The sequence below is a fragment of the Piliocolobus tephrosceles genome, chromosome 3 (assembly GCF_002776525.5).
Source record: "Piliocolobus tephrosceles isolate RC106 chromosome 3, ASM277652v3, whole genome shotgun sequence".
NCBI classification, from domain to species: domain Eukaryota; kingdom Metazoa; phylum Chordata; class Mammalia; order Primates; family Cercopithecidae; genus Piliocolobus; species Piliocolobus tephrosceles.
In genome coordinates this window covers 43218671-43233218 of record NC_045436.1, presented here as the reverse complement: position 1 = coordinate 43233218, position 14548 = coordinate 43218671, and the positions used below count along the sequence as shown (strand labels likewise).

The following is a 14548-nucleotide window of genomic DNA, read 5'->3' as shown; positions in this document are numbered from 1 at the left end:
TATTTGATGTAGGACTTGGGAAGTTGTATACCAAAGCAAGACATTTGGAAGTTCAAAGCAACTTTTAGTGAAGTACTAATTAAATCTACATTATTTGTGTCTTTTTTTCTTTAATGTTAAGTCAATCCAGATAATTTTTAAAAATCCCATAATCATTACATGGTCACATTACTGTCTAGGGTATATTTATCTATAAGTATATATATTATTACAGATAAGAAGTAGCATTTGATGCAATTGTGATTTGCATCTATCATCCATAAAACCTTGATTTTGTTTTCAGATTTGTTTTCAGTTTCACAAATAAAAATGAATCAAATTGAAATTTAAGGAGAAAGCTCCAAAGAAACCTTTTGATTAAATTTATCAGAAGGGATAGCACTGTGGCCATATAGCATTTGATGGTAAATTCCAGTTTCTGTTGACCTTGCCAACAGGTTTATGTTTGATATATCTAATTTTCTGAAGTGTTTTCAAAGATGTGGGCGTTTTGACTACAAATATTCTCACAAAACTATCCAGACATCTTTTTAAGGAAACTTAAAACGAATTTAAGAAGACACTATATAGGGTGTGTGTATGGGAGGCAGAGAAAAGATAAATATCAATAGTAATTATGGTAATATAATACAGTTCTTTAAAATATCTGGGTAAAGAAACATTGGAAAGAAGACATTAAAGCTTTTTGCTTTAATAGAAGCTATGTTCATTACTTTTTCTAAAGACTTCCTATATTTCACCTATAAACATGGATCTTGAAAGTTAACCAAATATGTCTTCCATATTTTGACATACGCCATCAATCCTATGTAGAAATACATATCACTATCCTAGGAGAGGAAAGGAAGGTCCCCTAGAAGGGAAGAACTGGGGGACAGAAGAAAAATACAAGGGTCTTAACAATTATATAAAAATATATTTTCCAGGATTTTTTTTAGTGTTATATAAAGTGTGGGAGCACAAATACACTTTTTATTTATTTATTTATTTATTTTTTATTATACTTTAAGTTCTAGGGTACATGTGCATAACGTGCAGGTTTGTTACATATGTATACATGTGCCATGTTGGTGTGCTGCACCCATCAACTCGTCAGCACCCATCAATTCATCATTTATATCAGGTATAACTCCCCAGTGCAATCCCTCCCCCCTCCCCCCTCCCCATGATAGGCCCCAATGTGTGATGTTCCCCTTCCCGAGTCCAAGTGAGCTCATTGTTCAGTTCCCACCTATGAGTGAGAACATGCGGTGTTTGGTTTTCTCTTCTTGTGATAGTTTGCTAAGAATGATGGTTTCCAGCTGCATCCATGTCCCTACAAAGGACGCAAACTCATCCTTTTTTATGGCTGCATAGTATTCCATGGTGTATATGTGCCACATTTTCTTAATCCAGTCTGTCACTGATGGATATTTGGGTTGATTCCAAGTCTTTGCTATTGTGAATAGTGCCGCAATAAACATACGTGTGCATGTGTCTTTGTAGTAGCATAATTTATAATCCTTTGGGTATATACAATAAATTCGGTATTGATGGAACGTACCTCAAAATAATAAGAGCTATTTATGACAAATACACTTTTTTTTAAGAGGCAGGGTATCACTCTGTCACCCAGGTTGGAGTGTAGTGGTATGATCACAGCTCACTGCAGCCTCAAGCTCCTGGGCTCTAGCGATCCTTCTGTTTCAACCTCCTGAGTAGCTAAAACTACAGGCATGCACAGCTATGGGTAGCTAATTTTTATTTTTATTTTTAGTAGAGGTGAGGTCTCCCTATGTTGCCCAGGCTAACCTTGAATTCCTGGGCTCAAGCTATCCTCCCTCCTTGGTCTCCCAAAGTGTTGGGATTACAGGTGTGAGTCACTGCATCTGGCCCATGTTTGTTGCCTCTAACTTGAGATGTACCCCGCCCCACCCCTGCTACCACCTTCAGGAATCTTATTAGATATAGTATGAAAACGAGAAAAGGAATGATGTCTTAGCAATTTTTTAAAGGAGAAGCTAAAAGCTAAAGTAATTATAGTATATGATAGAAAGTTGTATTTTAGGCAGTGTCATTTTGATAAAAAATTGAATTAGAGACCATTGTAAATGCTTACATGTTCTCAGTGAGTGGTCCTGGCTGCATTATTTATGGGAGGATGTTTTACAGATAAGAAGTAGCATTTGATGCAATTGTGATTTGCATCTATCATCCATAAAACCTTGATTTTGTTTTCAGATTTGTTTTCAGTTTCACAAATAAAAATGAATCAAATTGAAATTTAAGGAGAAAGCTCCAAAGAAACCTTTTTGATTAAATCTATCAGAATGGATAGCACTGTGGCCATTTAGCATTTGATTGTAAATTTCAGTTTCTGTTGACCTTGCCAATAGGTTTATGTTTGATATACCTAATTTTCCGAAGTGTCTTCAAAGACGTGGGCGTTTTGATTACAAATATTCTCACAAAACTTTCCAGACATCTTTTTAAGGAACCTTAAAACTAAGAAGACACTATAGCAAAAAGCAGTTATTACAGAGGAAAAAAGTATTTGTTACTTGAATTTGAATTTGAATTTGAACTTCAAAGCTAGAATTGTTCTTATAAAAGGAAATAAAGTTTTCTCCTGGTTAATCTACTTTTTAGATAGAGTAAGATGAGATGGGGTATTTGTAGTGTAAATGGTTATGGTTAAAGAAACATTATATAACAAAGTAAAAGCCTGGAGTGGTGGCTCACAGCTGTAATCTTCAGGAGATCTTCAGATCTCCTGAAATTATACATGCAATGATCTCAGCTGTGTTATTTCATTTGCAAGACACATTAGGTAAGGCTTGTAAAATTGAAGGACTTAGTTAAACTTTTTAAGTTGACATGGATAAGTTTGATTATGTGCTATCAGCTAAAAGTATCATAAAATATACTTTTACAAAGGTAAAGCAAACTGTTTCAAACAGTACTTATCAATATGGTAGTCTTAATTGCTTATATTCTTTTTATCTATGTTGAAAAGTTTCCCTACAATTTTAGTAAATATTATTCTACATGAATTCAGCAAGAAAGATTTTCTTAAGCTTGTAATTATTTTCTCATTAGAAAATATTTTCTTATTTTGGTTTCATGGTATCACTATTTCTTGTGGAATAGTGGAGAAGAGGAAATTGTTTATTTCCTGGATGATTGCTGATATTTCTAAGAATTGGAATATATTTTATTTTCATGGATTTAGATGTTTTGGACTAAATTTATAGTAATATACTGCAATACAAAATCCAATGAAAAGAGTCATAGTCAGTTTTATTATAACTCTATATTGTCTGTAACATGTTCCTATTACAAGTATTGAAGTCTAAGGTAACATGATGGATTTCTTCTCGCTTTGATGTTAAGTGGAAAGTTGCTTTAAGTTTCATTTTTTTGATCACCTGGAAATCTGAAATAAAATAAATTATAGATTTAACTTTTATATTGGGCTAGAAAGCAAAGAACACTTGTTCTGAAAAATAATTTGTTTTCTGTAATTTTCATATGTGGCTTCAAAATTAAAAATAACCTTATGTGATATTTGACAATAAATCTGTGATTTTTTTTAAAGCAGTGTTTCAGTATTAAGGTTATCAAGTGCTGGATGAAACTTCTCTTTTTGTGTTTGGAGAATGAGATTATACTTAGTATATTGCACAAAGTGGGTACTTAATAGGAACTTTTCACTTGATTTATCATACCTACTGAGTTCTTCCAAATGTTCTGAGTTTTGAGATACAGTTTCCACCGTGGATCCTCGAAACTCTTCTAAAAAAAAATATACAAAGTAAATAGTTTATCATGAACACGGTTTATAGTTATTTTGATCTTGAACCTGGGAATCCCTTTTCAGGGATATCTGTCCTTCACCTATAAAGGTGTATGTATCACCAGGGCAGATTGTATTGTACAAAGATGGTCACAGCAATCTCTCCCACTCCACATGTTCCTGTACGGTATGATCTTGTCAGTCCCCCATGAAGGAGCAGAATCTTGTTTTCTTCTTGAAATTGAGCTACCCTTAAGAGTCTTTTGTGATCAGCTGAATGTGGAGGAAGTGACAAAAATGAGCTCTGGGGCTAGGTCCATAAAGGCTATGCAGCCTCTACCTGGTTATCTTAGGATACTGTTTTTGCAGGAAGCGAATCACCACATAGGTCCTCATACCCTGAGACTGCCATGCTGGAACGGCCATGTATAGATGTTCTAGCAGACAGTCCCAGCTGAATCCAGCCTTCCAGCCATCTTGGCCAAATCTCCAGCCTGCCAGTGAAGCTGTCTTTGACCCTTCAAACCAGCCCATCTGTCAGCTGAATACCACTTAGTGACTTCAATTAATGTCCAGCCGAGCCCTGCTTGAATTCCTAATCCACAGAATTCTTGTGATATAATAAAATGGCTACTGAAATATAAAATAAAATATAAAATATAAAATATAATATAATGGCTACTGAAAAGGCTACCTTGTTTTGGGGAAGATGACTTTTAAAAGTAATACTCAAAAGGAAAATTAATTTAAGGAGCAATATAAAGTACCCAAATAATGAAGTCAAATATGGAGTCAAATATGGAGTTAAATATCTACATGTATGTGTGTGTGTGTATGCATATAACTACATATATAAACATACATATATAAAAACTTCCCATATTTGGCTTCACTATTATGATATTACGATAACGAAGTCAAATATGGGAAGTTTGTTTATGAGATATACATGTATAAATGACTTCATTTATCATATACTATATGTGTATACATATAGAGAGAGTGCCATGTTAATTTGTTACTTAACTTTAACTTTCATATCTGCTCCTTTACTTTTGATTTGAATTCACTGGGATGAATCTAATAAGATGCTGTTTATTCCTGTTTATGACAGGCCCCAATTTTCAGGCCCTTCATTGTATTTTTTATTACCTTTCCTGTTCTGTCTCCATCTCCTACCCACTGCAATTCCTAAAAGAGTTCTACTTTGCCTTTTGGAATATTTGATTCATTATTTCAGCAAAATGTCCTATATCCTTACCCTATTTTCTGAAATTCCTTTTACTTTCTTGCTCTAACAGAAATTTGTCTCTTCTCTCAAGATACTATCAGCCCAGAAACCCATTTTTGTTGTATTTTTCTTGGTCTTCTCACTGCTGGACCTGAAGATGGGTTGGAGTCCTCTTTCCTCCTTGTTCTTTCAGGACATTTGCCCTTCCTCTTTCCCTCTCTAACACTCATGTCATTAGATTATACAGTCAACCATTTGTCACTATTGTGATCTACCTACAAGTGGAATCATTCTCAGTTGATGTTATCATTGCCTCATTGTCACCGTACTACTACTTTCTTAACTTAGTAATTTCAATGTAGAGGTAGAAGATTATTCCACCCTAAGTCTCAATTCCTTGACCTCCTGTTCTTTTACATCTTGTCCTTTACATTACCACAGCCATTAATTCCCCTGGTCATACTTAGACCTTGTCATTATCAGTAACTATGAGCCCCCTCTAGCTCATTTTCCTGTATTTAACTGCTTGGCTGCCTCCTTTTGTATTTCCAGATCACTCCCTCTGGTATCCTGACCCCAGCAATTCTTCTACTTCATTGGAACCTCCATTCCTACCACATTTTCACTGTTTCTCCTAATTTTTCTGTCTCTTCTTCCTTCCTCATATAATTTAAATTCCATGGTTATGTACTTCCTTGCATAAAGTCTAAATTTCTCCTTTTCACTTTGTTTACTTACTTGGCAAAAGTATAGCCCTAGTTAAATCCAGTTATCTGCCGATTCCTCTCCTGCACTGTATGGTTCAACATGGCTGGAGAAAATACACAACTGGCCTGAGATGCCTCATCTTAAATTCATGGTCACAAACATTAAGTAGACCCTTGCACTTCCAGGCCTTTCTATGAAACATTCCTGGTCCACTCATTCTTCCACTACCCTAGATGACTACATCTTCTACTTTTCTCAGACCTCCCACCCTGCATTTTTCTCAGCTGATGATTTATTTTCTGGTTTCATTGAGGAAATAAATGACAGTAGGAAAAATCTTCCACAAGTCCTGTGGGGAGAGTTACTCACTTACTGCTTCTATTCTGTATACTCTGTCTTCCTTTCTGTTAGTATCAATGAACTGTTATCCCTCTACTTCTTCACTAGATTTCAGACCCTCTTGTCTAGACAAGACATAGTTTCAGTCCTTCCTTCTGCCTCCCACTCACCCGTGCTCTTCCTCTCTATTAGGTCTTCCCTATCAGTAGAGAACTATTTAGTTAAAGCCATGTGACTTAAGTTCTCACCAACGAAATGAGCAAAGAAATATACAGTCATGTGTCACTTAATGACAGGCATATCTTCAAAGAAATGAGTCATTAGGTGATGTTGTTGTACAAACATCATAGAGTGTACTTACACAAATCTAGATGGCATAGTCTATTACATAGTAGGCTATTATATGGTATAGCATATTGCTTCTGGGCTACGAACCTGTTTGGCACGTTACTATAGTGAATATTATAGGCATCTGTAACACTATAATGAGTATTTGTATAGCTAAACATAGTAAAGGTAATGCATTGCACCACAGTGTTATGATGGCTAAAATGTCACTAGTGCATAGGAATCTTCCAGCTCCATTATCTCTTAGGACCACCATTGTGTATGGCATATATTGTTGACAGAAATGTTCTTATGCAATGCATGACTGGATACTTCTTCTGAGTCTGAGTGTTAGACATTGGGTATTCACTCACCACAGGACAGTTGACTCTTGGTTCCATCACTGCAAAAACACTCATTTGGATTATAACCTAGGTTTTGCACTGTGGGTCTGACTTAAGGTGTGATTTGAGATGTTTGATCTGTAGGACTTCAAGGGAGCTGGAAGACTGAGACCAGTACCACTCTAGTAAGGGAGACCAGAAGCAACAACACGTTGAAGTGTGATATTTGCTTATACAATCTACATTTCAGTAGAAATTGGCACTTCCTTTTTGCTAATAGTAAAGACTCTGAAATGGTAGATTGAAGTGGGCAACAAAAAGATCTCATTTATACCACCACTTAGCCTATATGTTACAAAAGCAATAGAATAAGCCAGTAAATGCCAAACTGCTATAAATCCACCATCACATCCCTTTTTTGAAAACAATGGAATATAATATTTATATTATACAGTATTATATGTAAACAAGATTTTTAAAATGTTATCTGTAGAGAAGTATGAGTTGAAATGGAGGAGATATTACCTGATAGTTTGGTGACTGGAAAGGTAAATGAATTTTTATAATTTTGGCATGCTAAACATTTGTAGTGGCCTTACTCTCAAAAAGAGTAAATAACTCATTCATAAAGGTTGTATCAGAGTTTATAGACTAGACCCCTGGTAATGGATTCAACCTTTCTACAACAAATCAAAAGTATTGTTGTATGCTCACATGAATATACAGTAGTCATTACCTTAAATTTAAAACTCACTATAAGCAGCAAATACAGAGAGCACGATATGAAGGCTGTATTGTATCAGTGTGGTCTGCAGAGAATTTCTTCATATGGTTTTTGCCTTGTTGAAATATATGTTGCAGTTCAAAGCTAAAGGGATTACTTTTGAATAGTCATCACAGAGGTTGATTACATTCGTATATCATATTTAGCTGGACCCTGCAGGCTATTATTCCATTAGCTATGCTGGTCCTGCCATTGTCAAAAAGTTGATCACCTAATGTTAAAAGACTGTGCTTTCTGTTGACCTTATCCAAATGACTCAAAAGCTTTTGTTTGAAAAATAAAACTCAGATTATGTTTTATGAAACTGATTAAGAATAAATACTGCATATAAACTATGCTCCTATCTTACGGGTGATCTTAAAATTATGCTATTAACAATGAGATATTTTGTTTTTGTATTTCAGTAGATTTTACTGATAGTCATAGATTCAATTTTAGTAGAAACAGTACTTCTCTCTCACTGATAGTAAAGAGTCTCAGAAACTGATTTCCGAAAAAGGAACAGAAATCTCCCTTCCCCACCATGTAAATCATATAAAATTACCCTGGAAGTAAGCCAGTATATCAATGTTAATATAATGGCACATCTACAATGGCCTACTTACAATATGATTTTACAAGGCCACTGTACTGAAGAGAACAAAGTTCTGTTTTGGGGAAATGTGTATATGAACTGAAAACCTGCCAATCACACTTGATAATCAGAAAATCCCTTCCAATAAATAAATAAATAAAATATTTAACTGTGTATTCTTCATATCATGGTTGTATAGGTTCACTCGTTTAATTACAATGAGAATATCTGGTTCAGGGCTATAAATCTGGTTTTTATAAACCCAGAATCCCATTACCAATAAAAGGCATACTTAGATAAGCTTGACTTTTAAATTATTTTATTATGAATTAGCCACAAATAAGTAATGAGATGAGAGCTCATCTTTGAAAAAGATATCGACAGTTATGACTTTATTATTTAAAATAACATATAAATTTTTTCGTTAGAATCACATTACAAAAGCTGTCCTTTGGGAACAAAGATGATTTTGACACTATCTCAGTTGAACAGCTCAGTCCTTGAGCTGTGTTCCCAGGAGTGATGATGGATTGGCATAGACTCATGTTTGCTCTTTGGCATGGTCTTCCTTGTAACTGATAGTTTGTAAAATGGCTGGTCAGGGATGCAGGCTGTGATCCTGGAACACAGCCAGATACTAATTTTGGCCTCATTAGCACTGTTCTCTTAATCAATTGAACTTTTCAGCAGGTGGAGGTTTCCTAATATTTCTTGTACTAGCTTGTCTTTAGCTACTCACTTGAAACTCACAATAGATGAGTGGGTATCAGTCAGGAGGAAACAGATGGCACATACAACTGGGATTTTGAAGAGACTTTAATGAAGGGACTATTAAGAGATGAGGGCAGGGCTAAGGAGCTAATAAGGGATATTGAGGCACCTAGGGACTTGCAAAAGAGGGTGCCATTCCATTATCATCTCTAGGTCTAAATTCAGGGTAAGGAGAGAGGATGGTGCCGCTGGATGTTGGGTGAGGGCAGAGATTTAGCAAAGGGACTGCTTTTTCTAAATCTAGAAGTAGCAGTTGCAGAGTGTCACAGTTGTCAGAAAGGAGCTGAAGTGAGGGGCAGAGGAATAGTATTCTCACTCTCCACCTTCCTAACCTCTCATCTGCTGGTGACTCCCTTTGGCTAAATCCATAAGATGAAGCCAGAAGGCAAGTCAGCCTGCGTGATGCAGTCTGAAGTCAGTCTCCTGGGACACAGAGCAGAGAAGGTGGGAGAATTGATCATGTGCGCGCGCGCGCGCGCGTGTGTGTGTGTGTGTGTGTGTGTGTGTAAGGGGTGGGGGAGGGGAAACGAGCAGCATATAATAACCACACAATGCAAATGTTTTCCTTTAGCAAAAATTTAGTCATGTGAAGTATCGTTTGGGCATCAATATATTTAATGTTGGCATATAATTGGATATTTCTTTATTCCTTTTCCTCCTCCTCCTCCTCCTCATTGTATAATATTGGTTTGTCATTCATGGCTTTCTCATCTTACAGTTTTTGTAAAAAAATTATGAATCAAAGCCTAAGATTATAATCTCACTCTATCAAAAATATGTGATTTTGGGGGTAATATTTTTCTACATTTTGTTCTTAACAAAACAAAAAGTTAATCTGTCCTATCTGTGTTTTGAAGTAGAAATCATGATGTGGTAATTCTATATCTGATGAGCATAATAATCAAGATGGAAGCTTTTAAGGCAGGAAGCATCTTTCAAGTTTGGATAGACTCTCTTGAAAGTGTCAAAAACCGACATGTGTTCTTTCATATCACAGGATCTGGTATATAACAATTCCCTTGCCAAGGGTTTTTATTAATATTCAAGCAATTAAAATTTATGCAAAAATCAGAAGTATATTCCAATTCAAAATTATATATTCTTTTTTTTTTTAACCTTACACACCATTACTTTGAATAAATGGAATGCAACTAGGCTTGAACGAAGCACTGAAGATACCATATTGACATAGAATGATAACTGAATTTCTTTTTCTGGGCATTTAAACTTTTAATGAGAATATCTGATTCAGGTCTATTAATCTGTCCAGACACTAAATATTTTCTTAAGATAAATAGTGTGTTAATGTCTTCATACAGTTCTTTTTATTTCTTTGATTTTTTGCTACATTATAAATCCTGCAATTTTTTTCTATTCAAGACAGAGTAACAGAAATCAGATTAACTTCTTTCCTAAAACACTCCGCCCTACCCCAAAAAACCTGAACAAAATATATGAAACAATGATTTTGAAGACACTGGACATCAGAATACAAAAGCCAGTGATTTCTGAAACACAAGAAATATGTTTTGAATACAAAACATGCAAAAAGGCACAATGAGGAGAAAAATCAATCAAAACTGGCCCATAACTGACATAATTATTAGAATTAGGAACAAAAACAAAGTTACTCCAACTGTATTTTAGACATTTAAAATGTTAAGTAGAGACAAGGAAAATAAAATAAAACATTAATAAACTTGAAGACAGAGTAGTAGAAGCCGCAAAATGAAGAAAGAGAGTAAAAAAGATGAACATATTATCAGTAAACTATAGAACAGCTTCAAGCAGCCTAATAGACATGTATTGGCATTCTAAAAAGGATATGGAGAAAGAATTGAAAAATAGTTTAAGAAATTACGGCTGAAAATTTTCTAAAATTGATGAAGACTATAAGCCCACATATCCAAGAAGCTCAACAGACCTCCAGCTTAAGAAACTTAAAGTACAAAAATTAAAAAAAAAAAAAAAAACCCTATGAAACATACAATGCCATACCCACGGAAAATATCTTTATAAAATGAAGGCAAAAATACTTTTTTCAGACAGACAAAAGCTGAAGCAATTCATTAGCAGCATATTTGCACTACAAGTCCTCAAGGTAGAAGAAAAATGATACCACATGACAATCTGGATCTATGTAAAGAAATGAAGAGCATCAGAGGTGGTAAGTACAACACATGACAATGTTGTACAAAGGTAAGAAGGGGAGAAATGGAAGGATGTAATTGTAAACTTCTTTTTTTGACACAGGGTCTCGCTTACTGCAGCCTTGACCTTACAGGCTCAAGCAATCCTCCTGCCTCCTCAGCCTCCCAAGTAGCTGGGACTACAGGCGTATGCCACCATGTCTGGCTAATTAAAAAAAAAAAAAAATTCTTGTAGAGATGGGATCTCGTTTCTTTGCCTACTCTGCTCTTGAACTCCTGGCCTCAAGTAATCCTTCTGTCTTGGTGTACCAAAGTATTGGGATGACAAGCATGAGCTACCATGCCTGGCCTATAAGATTCTTATACTATGTGTTACTGTTGGTGGGAATGTAAATTAGTACAGCCATTATGGAGATTTCTCAAAAAAACTATAAAAATAGAACTGTCATGCAATCCAGTAATACCACCGCTGTGTATTTATACAAAGGAAATAAAATAAATACATTCAAGGGATACCTGCACCTCCAAGTGTATTGCAGCACTATCTACGGTAGCTAAGACATGGAATCAACCTAAGTGTCCATTAACAGACAAAAGGACAAAGGAAATGTGGTGTATATACACAATAGAGTACTATTAAGCTACAAAACAGAATGCAATCCTGTCGTTTGCCGCCACAGGAATAAGCCTGCAGAATATTATGTTCAGTGAAATGGGGCAGGCACAGAAAGATAAATACTGCATGTTCTCACTCACATGTGGAAGTTAAAATAATTCCAGCTCATGGAAGTGGAGAACAGAATAGTGGGTATTAGAGGCTGGGAAGGGTTGGGGGATGGGAGAAGGTGGGAGATATTGGCTCATGGATACAAAATTACAGCTAGATAGGAGGAAGGAAGTCTGGTGTTCAGAAGCATTGCAGGGTGAATATGGCTAACTATAATTTATTGACTATTTTCCAAAAGCTAGAAGACAGAATTTTGAATGTTCACAACACAAAGAAATGATAAATGTTTGAGGTGATGACTATGCTAATTACCCTGATTTGATCATTACACATTATAAACACGTATCAAAATATCACCCTGTATTCCATAAATATCTACAATTATAATGTGTCAACTAAAAACAAAAGGGAAAAAATTCTTACACTATGTGTTAAATATCTAATGTCACTTGAAGGTAGGTTGTGAAAAGTTAAAGATATACACTGATCATTATTTTAGCTTTTACATTTTAGTTTACACTTTTCATTTAAATATTCTGAAAAAAAAAGATTTGAAAAATCAACATCCTTCGAATCTGAAAATAAGAAAGCCTGTCTCTAATTTAAATATTAATTTGAAAACTTATCCTTCTCATGTATTTCCCTGATCTGAGGCTTGAAGATAAGCTAATGAATTCAAAGAAATAACCATTTCATTATCACTCCAAAAGTTTAATTTTCTTGACCAAATTATGTGCAGTGTAGTACATACATGAAACTAAATGTTGATAGATAGATAGATTTCAGTTTTTTTTTTCTGGTTACTTCAGAGTAACCATTTGGAACATATACAAGCTCCGTATTCATGTTCTTTTCACGTTGTCTGTATTTTAGAACAGAGAATTATGTGAGATAATTTTTGTAACACTTTATTGAGGTATGATTGACATAATAAAAGCTGTACATATTTAATTTATAAAACTTGATGGGTTTGCAGGTAAGTATATGTCTGTGAAACCATTCAAAATCTATGCTGTAAACACATCCATCATCCAGGGGATGATATTTTTAATGAATAATCCAGAGATGTGAAAATGAATGTTTTTGTAAAAATTGAGTTTTCTAATGTATGTTGAGATTTCCAAAGAAGAGATTCTGTAGATATACAATATTCAGTCCAAATATAGTATTATGAGTAAATATATATCTGCTCAGCAGCAAAGTAGTTCCTAGAAATAACATCTCCGAAAAACCCAAACAATTCCCTCATCAAAATTAAAAATCAAAACCTTGCACATCCCAAGTAAGATACTCTTCCTCTTAAATTTTCGTAAGAATGAACTGGTCTGTTTAAAACAATGACAATGAAAAATACATTTTGAAATAAGTTACCAGTTTCCAGGTGATCTATATACATGTCTGCTACTCAAAGTGTGGTCTCCAAACCAGCAGCATTAACATTACCTGAAGCTTGTTAGAAATGCAGAAATGTAAGCCACGCTTCAGACCTAGTAACACAGAATCTGCCTTTTAACAGGATCCCAAGGTGATTCGTTCGCTCATTAAAGTTTGAGAATTGTTGCTTTATGGAATCTTCCTGCTATTTATATTTAACTATTAAGAGTAGGAGTAAAATATTAATAGCATGTTGGTAAAAGGAGTTGTAGCTGTTTGTCTGTTGTTCAGTTTCAACATTTACATAATAAGTAAAAACAATTGTTTTCCTCATGTTGTAATAGAGAATGTGGTCAGCATTTCTATTGTTATTATTGTCGTTATTATTATTATTATTATTATTATTATTATTATTATTATTTTGAGACGGAGTCTCACTCTGTCTCCTAGGCTGAAGTACACTGCAATCTCAGCTCACTGCAATCTCTGCCTCCCGGTTCAAGTGATTCTTCTGTCTCAGCCTCCGAGTAGCTGGGATTACAGGCACCTGCCATAATGCCTGGCTAATTTCTGTATTTTCAGTAGACATGGGATTTCACCATGTTGGCCAGGCTGGTCTCGAACTCCTGACCTCAGGTGATCCACCTGCCTCAGCCTCCCAAAGTGCTGGGATTACAAGTGTGAGCCACCATGCCCGGCCAGCACTTTATTATTTAGTTTTAATTTTTAATTGTATGTTGACAAATTATAATTATATGTATTTATGGGGTACAAAGTGATGTTATGATCTATGAATACAATGTGAAATTGTTAAATTAAGCTAGTTAGCATGTCCAGCACTTCAAATGCTTATAATTTTTTATGGTGAGAGCATTTGAGAATTACTGTCTTAGAGATTCTGAAATGTACGATACATTATTACTGACTATATTTACCACGATGTGCAATATATCTTAAAGAAAAAACCTTATTCCTCCTGTCTAACTGAGGCTTTGTACTTTTTGACCATTATCTTCCCATTTCCCTCACTACTCCTATCCTCTGATAACCATCCTTCTGCTCTCTGCTTCTTTGAGTTAGATTATTTTAGATTCCAATATAAGTGAGAACATTTTATATGCGTCTTTCTATGCCTGGCTTATTTCATTTAGTATACTATTCTCTGATTTCATGTATGATATTGCAAATGACAGGATTTCTCACTTTTTAAGGCTGAATAATATATGTATATGTATTATTCATTCATATATACACATTCTGTGTATATATACACACACACTATACATTGTATATATATACACACATATATATACACATATATATGTTTTTACATTTTAGTTTCCACTTTTCATTTAAATATTCTGGTTGGAAAAAAATAAGATTTGAAAAATCAACATCCCTCGAATCTGATTATATATATATATATACACACACACACATTATA

General features: G+C 34.8%; 1 protein-coding gene across 1 annotated transcript in view; it reads right to left on the bottom strand.

Annotated features, from left to right (window-relative positions):
- Positions 1-3299: 3299 nt before the first annotated feature.
- TTC29 (tetratricopeptide repeat domain 29) overlaps positions 3300-14548 on the bottom strand; it is a 264021-nt gene continuing 252772 nt past the window's right edge. The window contains 2 exon segments of the mRNA XM_023226242.1: positions 3300-3415; positions 3708-3774. Of these exon segments, the coding sequence (XP_023082010.1) occupies positions 3385-3415; positions 3708-3774 (98 nt within the window). The 3' untranslated portion in view covers positions 3300-3384.